This window comes from Ovis aries, chromosome 15 (assembly GCF_016772045.2).
Source record: "Ovis aries strain OAR_USU_Benz2616 breed Rambouillet chromosome 15, ARS-UI_Ramb_v3.0, whole genome shotgun sequence".
Classification (NCBI taxonomy): domain Eukaryota; kingdom Metazoa; phylum Chordata; class Mammalia; order Artiodactyla; family Bovidae; genus Ovis; species Ovis aries.
Genome location: NC_056068.1, coordinates 82,161,321 through 82,176,822, shown reverse-complemented (window position 1 = coordinate 82,176,822; position 15,502 = coordinate 82,161,321). Strand labels below are relative to the sequence as shown.

The 15,502-nt window shown below is 60.4% G+C and overlaps 1 protein-coding gene across 1 annotated transcript in view; it reads right to left on the bottom strand.

The window, feature by feature from the left end:
- Positions 1-3,614: 3,614 nt before the first annotated feature.
- LOC114118341 (beta-galactosidase-1-like protein 2) overlaps positions 3,615-15,502 on the bottom strand; it is a 39,573-nt gene continuing 27,685 nt past the window's right edge. Inside the window, exons 10-22 of the mRNA XM_042232642.2 lie at positions 13,581-13,803; positions 13,391-13,473; positions 12,148-12,767; positions 11,495-11,644; positions 9,816-9,884; positions 9,344-9,431; positions 8,268-8,355; positions 7,832-7,943; positions 7,245-7,361; positions 7,077-7,140; positions 6,307-6,510; positions 4,632-4,927; positions 3,615-4,211 (exon numbers count right to left, since the gene is read on the bottom strand). Coding sequence (XP_042088576.1) covers positions 6,503-6,510; positions 7,077-7,140; positions 7,245-7,361; positions 7,832-7,943; positions 8,268-8,355; positions 9,344-9,431; positions 9,816-9,884; positions 11,495-11,644; positions 12,148-12,767; positions 13,391-13,473; positions 13,581-13,803 — 1,622 coding nt within the window. The 3' untranslated portion in view covers positions 3,615-4,211; positions 4,632-4,927; positions 6,307-6,502. The remainder of the gene's footprint in view (positions 4,212-4,631; positions 4,928-6,306; positions 6,511-7,076; positions 7,141-7,244; positions 7,362-7,831; positions 7,944-8,267; positions 8,356-9,343; positions 9,432-9,815; positions 9,885-11,494; positions 11,645-12,147; positions 12,768-13,390; positions 13,474-13,580; positions 13,804-15,502) is intronic.

The window sequence follows — 15,502 nt, the reverse complement described above, 5'->3', positions numbered from 1 at the left end:
AGCGGCCTGAGACTGATGTCCCCCCGGGGCTGCACCAGTCTACCTGCCTGAGCGTGTGCGCCAACCGCCTGCCTGTTTCCCGAGCAGCGAGTCTGCTGTCATTCCAAGGCACCTCCAGCAAGGGCGGCCGGGGGCTGCCCAGGGCACTCAGCGTCCAAGGCGCTCCAGGTGTCCTGGCTCTGCCAAAGCACCAGCCACGGCCTGCAGCGTCCGGTCCCGGTGGTGGGTGAGATGCGGGTGCCGGCCCACTGGGGGGGTAAGTGTGCCAGGCTGCGCTCTTTGGCAGGAGCAGCCTGGGTGGTCAGCCCCCTGCGAAGGCCGTCAGCACAGCCGCGCCACCCCAGTGGGCCCACCCACCTCCGCTAGAGCTGTTTCCCCTGTGAACCAGTGCCGGGGGCCAGCGTGAGGAATTCCGCCCATGGCAAAGGTCATGAGGAAGGAGGCTTGGCATACGCAAAGGCGTGATCAAGCCTCAGGAAACCCCCTGTTCCCGAGCATCTAACCCCAAAGCCAGAGTCTGTTTTATGCTCTCACCTACACCTCTGACTTTACGGGGGGCTCTCCCCCATAACCATTTCTCTCGGAGAAGGAGTAAACGTGCAGCTCCAAAGCAATAGAAATTCCTGGGCGTGACAAGAGTGTTTCAGCTTACAGACTCCTCTGAAGGTTATCTAGCCCGCCTGTATAGGTTTGTCCGGCCACATGTGATTGTTTACAGCCTCCCAACCTGAGAGGCACGAGATGTTTTAGACTTACTAAAGGCAAAATCTTTTGGGGAGTTAGAAATTATTAGTATAGTTGGTTAGGAATTATATTGGTGAAGGGTCTCTTCATTTGTTGTGTCAATAATTGCTGCTAATTCCCTGCTCTGGGTGGGACAAGGATGTCTCAGGTCAAACCTCTCTGCTGACAGACTAGCTTGTGTGACAGGATTATCCTTACTGCCGCCACTAGGCACCTGATTGTTTACTACCTCTCAACCATAAACAGCACAGAGAGTTTTGGAGTATTTTGAGAGTCTTAATTAGCGTAGGACTTTTTCTTCTTGTTGAGTCAATGATCGCTGCCAGGCCTCTATATCCTTAGGCACCTGGGAATATATTAATCAATGTATTTGGAATATAGCAAAGGAAATATGGTAGTTTTTGATGTTAGCAATACTAGACTTTTTGAGTTAATGGATTTTCTCTTTTGTAATAGATCACTGTACTTTGTTATATATCACTGTGTCCTTGCTATGTAAGAATGTAACTTTATCATATCTTAAGACTAAATAGATCTTAAGGGGAGCATTGGTGAAAGGATTTTCATTTGTTGGGTTGATGTTTGCTGCTAAATCTCCATGTTCCCTACCCTTATAATGCTAGCATATAGGAAGAAATAAGTATTAACCTTTAAGCATATAGGAGAAATAAGTATTAACCTTTAAGACTAATCATGTTAACCTTGGGTTGAATAAATTCCTTTCTTGATTGTAACTCACTACACCCTCACCCTATAGGAATGTAACTTTATTTGGAGGGTGGTGCCTGGTTTAAGAAAAAACACCCTTGGAAGAAATAAGTTTTTTTGGTTATCAGAAAGAAAGCATCATAAAATGTCAGCAGGTCTCACTCATGGCCAGAAGATGATGTACCTTTTTTGTACATTTATGTGAAGCACCTGATTTTGATAAAGGTCAGGACTGCTGACCCCCGCGTGACTCTGTATTCATCCCTATGTGTAACAAAAGGTATATAAGCAAACCCAGAAATAAAGAAATCGGATCAGTTTCCGGAAAGACTGATTCCCCCATGTCGCTTCTTTCTTGCTCCCGTTTTTTTGGCTGAATTCCCATCTGGAGCATGGATGCTATTCCACGTAGTCCAAGTTATTCAGCCTCCTTTTCTCCACTAATCTTCCTACTACACTATCCATTTCTAATCTCTCTCTATCTGTGATTAAATATGTATTTTTCCAAAGACGCCGACTCCGTCCCCACCTTCGAATCACCCTGGATCCACCGGGGCTGGACCCCGGCAAACCAGGAATCTTTTCAGGTGCTGAGTCTCATGGGCAGGACTCCAGCCCAGTAATTTACTGCTTGTGTGTGTGCAGAGTTGCTCAGTCGTGTCCAACTCTTTATGACCCCACAGACCGTAGCCCTCCAGGCTCCTCTGTCCATGGGATTCTCCAGGCCAGAATACTGGAGTGGGTCACCATTTCCTTCTTCAGGGTTTCTTCCCGACCCAGGGACTGAACTCAGGTCTCCTGCATTGGCAGATGGTTTCTTAACCACCGAGCCCCCAGTGAAGACCCAGTGATATCTTAGGCAAAGGTATTAATAATCTGAGAGTGGGGAGAAAGCCCGCTGTGTGCGAAGTGATGCTGGTCTTTGCAGCCCAGGAAAGCTCATAGCAGGAGGCATCATTTTCATGTCATGATGGAACTCTTTGGAATTTCTCTCATAACATTGAGATTTCATTACAAGAGGACCTTTATCAGGATGAGAATGCTGGATCAGATACTCAGGACTTTCCTCACTATGAGGCAACCTGTTTTCCATCGTCTCTCAGAAAAAAGACACAGTCTTCACAGCTGAACGCACGGAGACAATGAGCAGAGGAGTGCATGGTCAGAGAGCAACAGGCCCTGAAGCGGAAAAGCTCATCGCTGAGTCGTGTCGGACTCTTTGGGACCCCAAGGACTGTAGCCTGCCAGACTCCTCCGTCCATGGGATTCTCCCGGAAAGAATACCGGAGTGGGTTGCCATTTCCTTCTCCAGGGCATCTTCCCGACTCAGGGATTGAACTTGGGTCTCCTGCACTGCAGGCAGGTTCTTGACCATCTGAGCCACCAGGGAGCCCCAACAGGCCCTGAGGTGGCCGGAAATAGTCATTCTGTGAGATCGGTCTACTCTCTTCTGGATGACTTCCAAGGCTGCTGGTTGCAGGAGTCGGCTGAGAGTTGGCATCTGTCTAGCTAGCTGGCTGATAGGGGGTTTATTGTTTTTAAATGAGTTAAGCAATGTGTATTTACAATTTTAAAAAAACTTCACACCTCCATGATGCTGCATGTCTGTCAAGACACCCCAGATGACTCCAAGGCCGACCGTGCCCTAGGGCCTGAGATGGTTCTCGGGTTTTGGTGTTTACATCCGGCACGCTGGTGAGTAAAGCCCGAGTTACTGTGAAAGTGTGGGCGGCTGTGTGTCCTGTCGGCTCCGCGGGTGACCTGCCGCACACCTGTGGTAAAGAGCCCCTGCCTTCACAGGCAGCAGCAACAGATACTTTGCTGGCTCTGGACATGCCCGGGCCTGTTGTTGGACGTCATCCCTCGTTCCCAGAAGGTCCCAGTTGCCTCTTCCTTTCCGCGGGTTTCAGGAGCAGCATAACATGAGAAAACGCCCTGCTTTGAGCTGAGAGACCCTTTGCACACAGCCGAGACAGAATCCAGACACGTCCGACTCCCAGAGGCCAGCGGTCTGTCCCAGGTTCCCGAGTCTGCCCCCTGCCCTCTGCTGCTCTGCGCAGAGCTGCGTCTGCTCACTCCTGGGAACAGCCATGAATGTGATTTCTGTTATGCACCAAGCCCGTATCTCTGAACCGACAGAGAGAACAAGTCCACCACAGTAATGCAAAGGCAAGAAGGGAGTTTATTTCTAGCGCACTAGGGCCCAAGTCTCTTCCAGCACAGTGGAATCCGACAAGAGCCCCAAACGAAGGAGTATGGCGGCTTACACACAGGCAGCTCTTTGTCTCAGTTACAGGAGTAGCTGGCGTTACATGATTGGCCAGGCAGGATGAGCGCATGTCCTGTCTCTTTCTGGTAAACATGACTCAGGTCCTAGAGCCCGTCGTTTGGTCCCTAACAATTTCACAGGGTGGTGCTCCGACGGTTGGGGGACAAACGGACCCACCAGCCCTGTCCCCAGAACGCCACATGCTCTCAGCCCAGGCCCACGGTCTCTTCAGCGTCGGCAGGCGGCCACCCAGGGGTTGGCTCTCCCAGGGCTGTGGGCGCGCTGGGGACCGTGGCCAAGCCACCCATGGGGCTTTGGGAGGCGGGGAGCCCGCGGTCACTGTGTGCACCCACAAGGGCAGTCATGGGCCGGGGTGGAGACCCGGGCCTCCCCGAAGGACAGCAGCCCTCTGCCGGCCCTCAAGCTGATGAGCGTTGTCATCCCCCAGGCGGGCCGCAGAAACGAGTGGGAGTCCATCTGCGGTCTTCACCTGAGTAGGGAAACTTGTTTCAAAGTGGGGAGCCAGGGAAGGGCTCCCCCTGATAGAAACCGGCTGAGCTTCTCAAGTTGCAGCCGGGTCTCCCCTCCCCCGGGGCTCTCTGGCAGGGGCGGGAGCAGGCAGCCCCCTGTGAACGTGCCCTGGAGACGCAGGGACCTGCGCGTGGGCCCACGGAGACCACATTTCCCTGCCAGGGTCCGCCTCCCGGCCTGCCCCGGGAACCTGGAAGCCAGGGCCCCTGAGATACAAGCAGCGTGGAGCCGCCTTGCCGAGGTTTTTGGCACAATCTAGGTGGGGATGTTGGACGCCTCTCCATTCCGCTCACCACAGTGACTCCGCCACGCCTAATGCTGAGACGGATCCCAAAGACCCAACAATCGAAGAAAGCCGCCCGCCGACCCTATGACTCACATGGGCAGAGGACGGCCGCGAGTGTGTTTTGTTCACAAGTTATCGGTTTTCCATGCAAGGCGCTGCCCTTGGTTATGGGTGGGAAACAGCACTGAAGGGCCCCGGAGGCCTCTTCCTGCAGGTCCGAGGCTTGGGTAGAGGTCTCGGCTGGCCGGAGTGCGGCCACCGTGCCCAGAAAGGCCCGTGACGAGGGAAGCGGGCCTGACGCCGATGGCAGTGTCCACGCCGGTTGTCACCCCGGGGGTGGGGTTCTCCTGGCACCCGGTGAGCAGACGCCAAGCTTGCAGCCTGACAACCTGGGGGGCACAGGGCGCCCACCCCTCAGCCACGAGGCCGGGAGGAGGGCTGTGCGGGCCGAGGTCGTGCACGCGGAGGGCTCGGTGGGTGGGCGGATGGCCTCGGTCCAGCAACGCCTGAGGACCTGGAAGGCGCCCGCATTCTGGGGGTGTGGCCCGGTGCCCACCCGGGCCCTCTGGGGGTCTGCGCTGCACACCCGGGGGGGCCCATGGCGGGAGCAGCCCGTCTGACCGTCTCGCGGGGGTCACACGCCTGCACTTCCTGAGAGTGTGGGTGATGAGGGCAGCGCCCCCGACCGCCTGGTCCACACCAGGCCGTTGCCTGGACACAGAGGGTGCCGGCCGAGCACTTGCGACCCTGACTGGTCGACTGGGGCGGCAAGTGTAGCCCCCGACCTGGCCCGACAGCGGCCACTCAGCCCACGGCTCGGAGCTCCTCAGCTGCCCGCCGCACGGTGCCCGTGCACCTCGCGGGGACCCCCTTTCCGCAGGGCCCGTCTGCACTGGAACCTGCAGGCCTGCCCTGCCGGGCGCCAGGCTGCCCCCCCCCAACTGTGGAGACGGCCCTGGTGTGCCCCACTGTGGCTCAGAGCAGGGCGTGCGCCCCAGGGGGACCCGGAGCAGGAGAGGCATCCACAGGCGCTGGAAGTCAGGGGCCAGGGGAGGGGCGTGGAGTGGGATGGGGGCAGGGGGACGGGAGGGGGGCTGGGGGAGGGGGAGGGAAAGGAGGGGCGCTGGGGGAGGGGTGGGGGAGGGGCGCTGGGGAGGGTGGGGGAGGGGCGCTGGGGAGGGTGGGGGAGGGGCGCTGGGGGAGGGGCGCTGGGGGAGGGGTGGAGGAGGGGCGCTGGGGAGGGGTGGGGGTGGGGCGCTGGGGAGGGGCGGGGGAGGGGCGCTGGGGAGGGGCGGGGGAGGGGCGCTGGGGGAGGGGTGGGGAGGGGTTGGGGAGGGGCGCTGGGGAGGGGTGGGGGAGGGGCGCTGGGGGAGGGGTGGGGGAGGGGCGCTGGGGGGGGGGGGGGGGAGGGGCTCGGGACCAGGCCACTTGGAGTCTTGAGCCTCCAGAAAGCAAGGTTTCCACAGGAGTGTGGAAAAGCAATGATGTATGGAATGAGACTTGGGGAGTCAAAGGAAAAGCTTTCTTCACACTGAAAATAAGAAACGCGCATGAGCTGCCTGCCAATCCCTCACTTAGAGCTCGTGTTTCACTCGATTTCTCGGGGGACACCTCTTGTTCCAGATCGGCACTCGCGGGGTTGAGGGCGCCGAGCACCTCTTCACCACTGTCCTCAGGGGTCAGCAGCTTTTCCTGCAGAAGCACGACAGGGCGCCGGCTGCGGTGGGTTAGCTGCGTTTATTGTGCTGCGACAGGGAAGCTGACTTACGCCAAAGGAGGAACGGGCTGGCTGGCGGGGAAGCAGGTGGCGGACCCGGTGCAACACGGGGCTTCACGGAGCCTCTGCGGTGGTCCTGGCGACCAGGCGGGCCTGGAGGACTAGCAGGCACTCAGGGCTCTGAGACGGCTCGGCTCAGCCACGCCTCCGTTGCGTCAGAGGAAGGGCGGGCAGTGTGACTTAGCTCTCAGTACCCTGAGGAGGAGGGGAGGGTGGTGTGACTTAGCTCTCAGTACCCTGAGGAGGAAGGGCGGGTGGTGTGACTTAGCTCTCAGTACCCTGAGGAGGAGGGGAGGGTGGTGTGACTTAGCTCTCAGTACCCTGAGAAGGAGGGGCAGGCGGTGTGACTTAGCTCTCAGTACCCTGAGGAGGAGGGGCGGGCGGTGTGACTTAGCTCTCAGTACCCTGAGGAGGAGGGGCGTGGTCTCCCTTAGCCCCACCCTGCCTTGGGGGAGCGGGTGGAGGAAGCAGCCGCCTGACAGGCCCCGAGGAGGAGGCCGCTCCGCACTGGGGTCCGGGCCCCACTCCCACCGAAGCCGCGAGGCGGGCGCGGTCAGCTCGGGCGTCCTGGCTGGAACGCACAGCCCCTGCCCGGTGACGGCCAGGAAGGGCCCAGGGGCAGACGCGGCCGTGAGAACCTCGGAGAGGCCGGCAGGGGTGGTGCTGGGGCGGGTAGTGCGTGACCGGGACCGGGAAGCACGCGCAGACGCCTCGGGAGGCTGCGAGCTGCCGGAGCCGCTTACGGGGAGGAAGCCGCTTACCCAGCTGGGAGGTGTTGGTGAAGTAGATCACCAGGGTGGACTTGAACTCCTCAAACACGATGATCTGTGGAGAGGCAGGGATGCCCCTGAGACACACGCTCGGCCGAGGCCGGGCAGGGTGAGGCGAGCACGGCCTGGGGCGGGGAGAGGTGCAGAAAAGGAGGTCACCTCATTTAACCCGGGCTTGAGCCAGGGTCCCGGGACGTAAAGCGTTTCCTGGGGCCCGAGGTTCCAGTAGCGCCCCAGGTTCTGTCCATTGATGAAGACCACTCCTTTTGTCCAGCCCTGGAAGACATTGAAGCAGAGTTGCAAGACACACACACACACAGACACACACACACACACAGACGCGCGCACACACACACACACACAACCCCAGATGCAGATTGCAACCACAGCCACACTCAGCATGCAGGCCCAGCTGTGGCCCTCGGAGGGCAGTGACCTGGAGACTCAGCGCTGCTGCCCCCAGCCCTGGCTCCCGCTCTGGGCCCCCGGGAGGGAGGCCCTGGGTTCCCACTCACCTTCCATGTGCACCCACCTCAGGGACAGGTACTGCCGTGTCCCCACCACGTCCCCACTGCTGCTCCCCCCAGGACACAGGGCGGCAGGCAGCTCGGGCACGTTTCTTTGGCCTCCCTCCCCATCCTGAGTCAACGCCAGGAAGGGGCAGCCCCCCGGATGGCCGTGGGGTGGCAGAGGTCTCCTGGGGCGGAAGCTTGGCTGGGGACACAGCCGGGAAGAACACCACTCACCTGCAGGCTCATGAAGGTGTCCTTGGGATGACTGCCGACTCTCAGGAGGGCAAGGAAGAATGCAGGGCCTTCAGTGTGGAGAAAGCTGGGCTTCCAGATGTTGGGAAGTTTCCTAGGGAGAGTCAGACCAGTGGACAGGTTACATGGTCCTTGACAGCATGTCAGCTGAGCCTTCGGAGGGCTGTCTCCTCCCTGCTGAGCCCAGTGTCCCCTCCCGTGGCCCATCTGTGGCCCACGGCGCAGCAATGAAACAGCAGACCAGGGCTGCGGGGTGGGGAGGCAGTGCCCGCTCTGCCCTGGACAGCCAGGAGACGTGGGGTCATTCCTTCAGTGCTCTGGGTCTCTGCCTCGTGTGTGAACACAAGCAGGTCTGGCTGCCTGGCCTCTGGTCTCCCCATCTGCGGTCAGGCACCTGGAGCCAGTGGTCGGCACCCACCTCTGTATGAATTTATTCTGCATCTCCAGGCTGTAGATTCTAAATTTTCTCAGTGGAGAACCATTTAGATAGATGTTCCCAGTAAGACCTGCAGAAGAGGGAAAGAGGACACTGAGGCAGGGAAGCTACAGAGAAGTGCCCCGAACCCCTGAAGGAGGGTGGAGGAGGCCAGGGGAGGACGGAGGAGGCCGGGGAGGATGGCGAGGATGGAGGAGGATGGGGAGGACAGAGGAGGACGGAGGAGGATGGGGAGGACAGGATGCCAGGGGAGGATGGGGAGGACAGGGAGGACGGAGGAGGCCGGGGGGGATGGAGAGGATGGAGGAGGATGGGGAGGATGGGGAGGACGGAGGAGGATGGGGAGGCTGGGGAGGATGGAGGAGGCCAGGGAGGATGGGGAGGACGGGGAGGACAGAGAAGGATGGGGAGGACGGTGAGGATGAGGAGGACGGAGGAGGCCGGAGGAGGATGGAGGAGGATGGGGAGGACGGAGAGGACGGAGGATGCCAGGGGAGGACGGGGAGGACGGAGGAGGACGAAGAGGGTGGAGGAGGCCAGGGAGGATGGGGACACTGGAGGAGGCCAGGGAGGACGGAGGAGGACAGAGGAGGCCGGGGGGGATGGGGAGAACAGAGGAGGATGGGGAGGATGGAGGAGGCTGCGGGAGGATAGGGAGGACGGAGGAGAATGGGGAGGATGGAGGAGGCCAGGGAGGATGGAGGAGGCTGGAGGACGGGGAGGGTGGAGGAGGCTGGGGAGGATGGGGAGGACAGAGGAAGATGGAGGAGGCAGGGGGGATGGGGAGGATGGAGGTGGACGGGGAGGCCAGGGAGGATGGGGAGGACGGAGGAGGCCAGGACACACGCATGGGCCCCAGGGAGGGACCATCAGCACTCCCAGGGCAGCACTCAGCCCACTCTGCTCTCTGAGGGCGCTTCTGCAGCCTCCTCCCAGAAGAGGCAGGGCAGTGCATGTCCTCAGCACTGGGAGAGCACCTTCGGGGGAGCCTAGCAGGACATGGCCCCCCTCCCCTTGAAGCCTACTCCTGTCCTGGCGCCCCGTGGTCCTGAGCCCACCTTTCCTCTCCTGGTTCATGCTGGTCCCGGAGGCAAGCCGGCCTTGGTTCTCCACCAGGATCCGCAGCGTCAGGAACTCCTTGTAACGCTGCCCAACACACACCAGCTGGAGGGGGCTGCTCAGGCCTCTTCTGGAGACCACTGGGGCCCCCCTGAGACTGGGACGATCTCAGAAACTGGGGGCTGTCAGAGGGTAGGGCTCGGCACCCCACACCTCAGCTCTGGGCCAGCCAAACCCTACAGCTCCTCCTCCACCCCCCTCACATACTGGGCCGTCAAGAAATGAAGAGTCATCGAACATTCTACTGGAGACTCTTCTGAGGCTGGTGCTCAACCCAAGGCTTTCTGAGCAGCAAACACCCAGGGCGGGACCACCCTGCCACCCCGGGAGGAGCGCACAGCTTAGCCGTGTGGGGCCTCTGTGAGGGGTGAGCCCAGGGCCCCGGGGGGCTGGAACCGTGGGGGTATGTACATCGTTGGGAAGAGTCAGCTTTTGATGCGCGTCATCCAGGACTCCTATATACTTGTTATCCAAAAACACCTGCCAGAGAGAGCGGGGAAGACTGTGGGGTGTGGATAAGGCAGGAAGGGGTGAGGCGCCAGGGTCCCAGGGGAGGACTAAGTCTGCCTCTGGGAAGGCGACACGCTGACGCCGGTCCACAGGCACTCTGAAGGCGGCTGGGCCCAGGGGTGTGAGGTGAGCCCTGAGCACCTGCGGGGGTCATGGGGACTGGTGAGGAGGGCGGAGGGCGGTGGGCACCACGACGGACACCACGAAGCACGTGCCGACAAAGGGCCGGCAGGGGCTCCGGGGCAGAGATGCTGAGACTGTGTCCCCACCCTCCCCGCTGCCCACCATGCGCTGTCCACCCCCGACGCCCCCGCAAGGCTGCTGGAGCCCCACAGGACAGAGACGGGCACGCAAAGGGCACCACAGAGGGTCTGAGTTAGGTCATCCAAAAGGGATCTGACTAGGAGACTGTAAAAGTCAAAATCCACGAGTATCCGAAATGTCAGTGGTACGCAGAACAAAGATTCACATTTTACGTGTACCAGGGTCCCAAGACGAGAGCTGCAGGCTCGACAGCCACTGCTTGAGGGACCACCGCTGAGTGACTAAAGACCCCCCCACCCCCGAAGCAGTGGCAGCCGGGAAGCACACACAGTCCCAGCCCAGGGTTGAGCAGGGCAGAGCCCACCCTGCGCTCGCGGGCGGGGGAGCTGTTCTCAGACCCAGGAGCACGAGGGAGAGCGGCGGGGAGGGCCTGGGAGTGGAGGCAGTCAGGACGGGACTCGCCCTGGGGAAGGAACTCGGGGGGCCCCACGAGACGGGGACACAATGAGCCCTCTGAGACAGGAAGGCCAGGAACAGGGTCTGATGGCCATGCCGGAGAATTCTAAGGCTGTGCGCGACGGCCTGGGCTTGCAAAGAACAGCCAAGCGACGCAGCTCCACCAGGGACCCGGCAGACAAGGCAAGCGGGAGGCCCGGGCTGGGTGGGGTGGCCACGGGTTGGGTGCAGGGCTGCGGCTGTGGCTCCTCTAAGGAGCTCGCGACGCGTTTGGATGTGTTGAGTCTGAGAAGCCACAGGAGCGTACGTCCAAGTGAAGACACGCATTCAGCAAACAGCAGGGAATGAGAGTCTGTGGCTAGGAGGTCACGATGACTGCGAGGGGACACGGATCCTGGGATGACGGGACCACAGGGGTGGGCAGGGCCCGCAACAGCCCCTGTGCAGGGCGGGCAGGAGGGGCCCCAGCGCCCGTTTTCTGGGCAAGGCCACTGCACCTCTCTGCGGCTTCCTTGCTGGTAACAGGTACCTTAGATGGGTGTTTGAAGAACTAGAGGCGCAGATCCGACCACGACACTCCAAGGAAGCGTCTGGGGCCTCTGCCCGAGGCACAAGGGGGCGTACGCAGCCCCTCCTGGGTCTCCTCCAAGGGCGGCATCACGTGCACTCAGGCTTCGGCGGGCACCCCCCCGGGACACCCAGTGCCTTAGACCCGCAGGAGCAGTGGCTGACATGTGAACACCAAGCGTTTCACCGAAGGGACCAGGGGTAAGAAACAAGGGCAGTTTCCCACACGTCAGGAAGAGGCCGGCCTGCTGTTCAGCAGAGAAGGGCACACTCCGCCCACTCCTGCCCCCTACCTGGCCCCGATCCTTCACATGGCCATCTGAGTTTAGGACGCCTCCTCTGGTGATGACGGTCTCATAAAGTATATACCCAGCGGACTGGCCGCTCCCTTCGTTCACAGACAGCTGTTCCATGGAGAGTGGCCCCGTGGACCTCACGGGCTCCTGCAGAGACGGGAGTGGAAGCCAGGCTGAGCGGTGGCCTCATCACAAGCCAGGAAGCTCAGGGAGCACGGGGGCAAGTGAGCGCCCTGCAATGACGAGTCTGCAGCAGCCGCTTGGTGGTAACCAAGAGGGGCGGGGAGGGGGTCCCCAAGGGAGGGGATGGTATTGGGCTCCCAGGTGGCTCAGCAGTAAAGAACCCGCCCGTAGTATGGGAGACTCAGGAGGTTCCATCTCTGGGTCAGGCAGATTCCCTGGAGGAGGAAATGGCACCCCACTCCACTACTCTTGCCTGGACAATCCCATGGACAGAGGGGCCGGACTGGCGACAGTCCACGGGGTCGCAAAGAGCTGGACACAGCTGAGCGACTCTGAAATAACCTAGGTCTCCTAATCGGAACTGTAGAAGGAGAAGGGACTGAAACCGCAAAGACTGCTTTCTGTCCCCCGTGTTCATTCCCTCCCCTGCCTAGTCCTGAGCTCACGCACGTGCGCAGGGGACTCACGTCCTGGTGAATCAAGGTGTCCCACAGGGATATGAAGTGACCTGCAGCCAGGGGAGCGTACGTGTCCTTAGGTCTGCTATCTCGATGCCGGAAGCTGGGAATCTCTGCAAACCACAAGCAGGAGGCTGGCTCCTTTCCCAGACCCATCCAAGGGTGCAGCACCCTCTGCTGCCCCCGGCCAGCCTGCCCACCACCACGGACGGTCCACGGGGACAGGGACTGAAGGGAGGGAGTCCTCCTGCACCCAGAGGCCTGCCCCGGACGCCCTGCTGGCCAGAATCTCCTGAAAGCCAGCGGGGGGACGTGCGTGCTCAGATCCCGCCCCTCTCCGCACTGCCACCCACACACGCGCATCTCGTGGCTCTGGGGAGGGCCTGGTCCCTCTGGTTTCCACCGACAGCAGGGCTGGGGGGACCGTGTCTCGTGCAGTCCGAGTCCCCAGGCCCTGCGGATAAAACACGCTGGGGCGAGCTGGACTCCCCCAAGGACCACGTCTGCCCCCCCCACAGCCCAGAGCCCCCGGAGGGCGGGGCGGGCACCTGCGGCGGGGCGGAAGAACTCTTGAAATGCGAGATACTCGGGTGTGGGGTCTCCGTCCTCTGTCAGCAGCGCCCCATAGTCTGAGAGACAGAAACAAATCGGTCCCCTTCCCTAAAAAGGCCCAGCTTCGGGAGGGACTTTGGCACTTGGTGCTGAGTCAAAGGGCCCTTCGTGCAGCAGCTCTGGGAGGAAGACCTTGAGGCAGGAAGGTGGCCGGAGCCGGCTCCCCACGCTCCCCCAGGAGGGACAGACGGCAACCCCGGGGGTGTCAGGAGCCCAGGCTGGAGCCCAGTGCTGGGACCCTCTGGTTTCCAACCAGACCCCTTCCCCTCTCTCACCCTCGCTGCCTGCTTGGTCTCTGAGCAGAGTCGCAGACTGGGGGAGACCTAGTCATCAACACCCAACACCCGGGATAGGGGGATCAAGGGAATGGGTTTCACAGTGAGCCCCGAAGAACAAAGGCTTGTGGAGTGAATCTGAGTCAGTTGAGCTAAGGCGGAACCTAGAGCCTGTTATAGAGAGTGAAGTAAGTCAGAAGGAGAAAAATAGATCTCACATGTTAATGCACACACGTGGAACCTAGAGAAATGGTAACGATGAGCCTAGCCACAGGAGGAACAGAGATGCAGATGCAGTGAACTGCGCGCGGGCGTCCAGGCGGGAAGGGAGGGCAGGCGGGCGGGCTGGGAGCCGCGTGACTCACGACCGTGGGTAGATGGTGGCTCGTGGGAAGGCGCGTCTCGCACCGGGAGGCCAGGCAGCAGTGTGCGCCCCCCTGGAGGGTGGCTGGGGCGCAAGGACCCCTGTGGCCGATTCACGAAGGCGGGAAGACGCAGCCCTCCGCCAGTTAAAACTAAGGTTTTCACAAAGGCTGCACAGCAGAGCTAAGCTACCAGCTTCCCTGCTGCAAAGGACCCTGCCCGTGACTGCGGAGGCGGGGCAGCTGCGGGCAGACGGCGCGGACCGACCGGGACTTGCCGTAGCTGGTGACCATAGGGAGGCGATGGCCACGGAACGCGGCCCCGCCCATGAAGCCGAAGTTGGTGCCCCCGTGGAACATGTAGAAGTTGAGGGAGAACCGGAGCTGCAGCATTTCCCGGACACTCGCCATCAGCACTGCAGGGGGCGGGGAGGGGGAGCCTGGTGACTTCAGGACCGCACGTGGGCGGCGGGGGGGAGGGGAAGGGGTGGAGGAGGGGGAGGGATGGGGGAGGGGAGGGGTGGGGGAGGGGAGGGGTGGGGGAGGGGCGGGGTGAGGGAAGCGGAACCTGGTGACTTCAGACAGGGGTGGGGGAGAGGGGGAGGGGGAGGGGGGAGGGAGGGGGAGCGGAGCCTCCGTGCAACAGGACCGCAGGTGTCAGCGGGAGGGGGAGGAAGGGGGCCGCAGGGATGAGAGGGGGACGCCGCGGTGCCATCAGGGCCCCGTGGGTCTGATCTCCCCAACGTCTCTGTCTCCGGGTGTCCAGCTCGTGCCTCTGAAGCACGGAGCGACCTGTCCAAGTGATGGTCTGAAGTCACTGCCCCAGGAGCACCGCCCTCCAACCACCTCCCACCTGTGGCTCCTCCCGGAAGGCGGGGCTGGCAGACGATCTGGGCCCACAGTGCCTCGCTCCTGCGTGGAGCCCCACTAGCTGTCCCTGAACTGCCCCCCAGAACAGCTGGCTCTCTTGACTTTAGAGCTTCAGTCCAACAGACAACGTCACTCCAGACAGAATAATCACCAGGTCACGCTGACACGCGGGGCGACCCTCTGGTGTGGCCCAGACACAGACACTGGTACAGACACAGAGACAGACAAAGAGACAGAGACAGACACACACAGACAGACACAGAGATACACAGACACACAGACACACACAGACAGATACACAGACACACAGACACACACACAGACAGACACACACAGACACACAGACACACACAGACACACAGAGACAGACACAGAGATACACAGGCACACAGACAGAGACAGACACACAGACACACACACAGACACACACAGACACACAGACACGGACACACAGACACACACACAGACACACACAGACACACACACAGACACGCAGAGACAGACAGACACAGAGATAACACAGGCACACACAGACAGACAGAGACAGAGATACACAGGCACACACAGACAGAGACAGACACACAGACACACAGAGGCAGACACACAGACACACAGACACACACAGACACACAGACACACACAGACACGGACACACAGACACACACAGACACACAGACACACACACAGACACACAGACACACAGACACACACAGACACACACAGACACACAGACACGGACACACAGACACACACACAGACACACAGACACACACACAGACACACAGACACACAGACACACACACAGACAGACAGAGACAGACACACACAGACAGACAGACACAGAGATAACACAGGCACACAGACAGAGACACACACAGACACACAGACACACACACAGACACACACAGACACACACAGACACACACACAGACACACAGACACGGACACACAGACACACACAGACACACACAGACACACACACAGACAGACAGACACAGATACACAGGCACACAGACAGAGACGGACACACAGACACACAGAGGCAGACACACAGACACACACACAGACACACAGACACGGACACACAGACACACAGACACACACAGACACACAGACACACACAGACACACAGACACAGAGATACACAGGCACACAGACAGACAGACACACAGACACACACACAGACACAGACACACACAGACACACAGACACACACACAGACACACACAGACACACACAGACAAA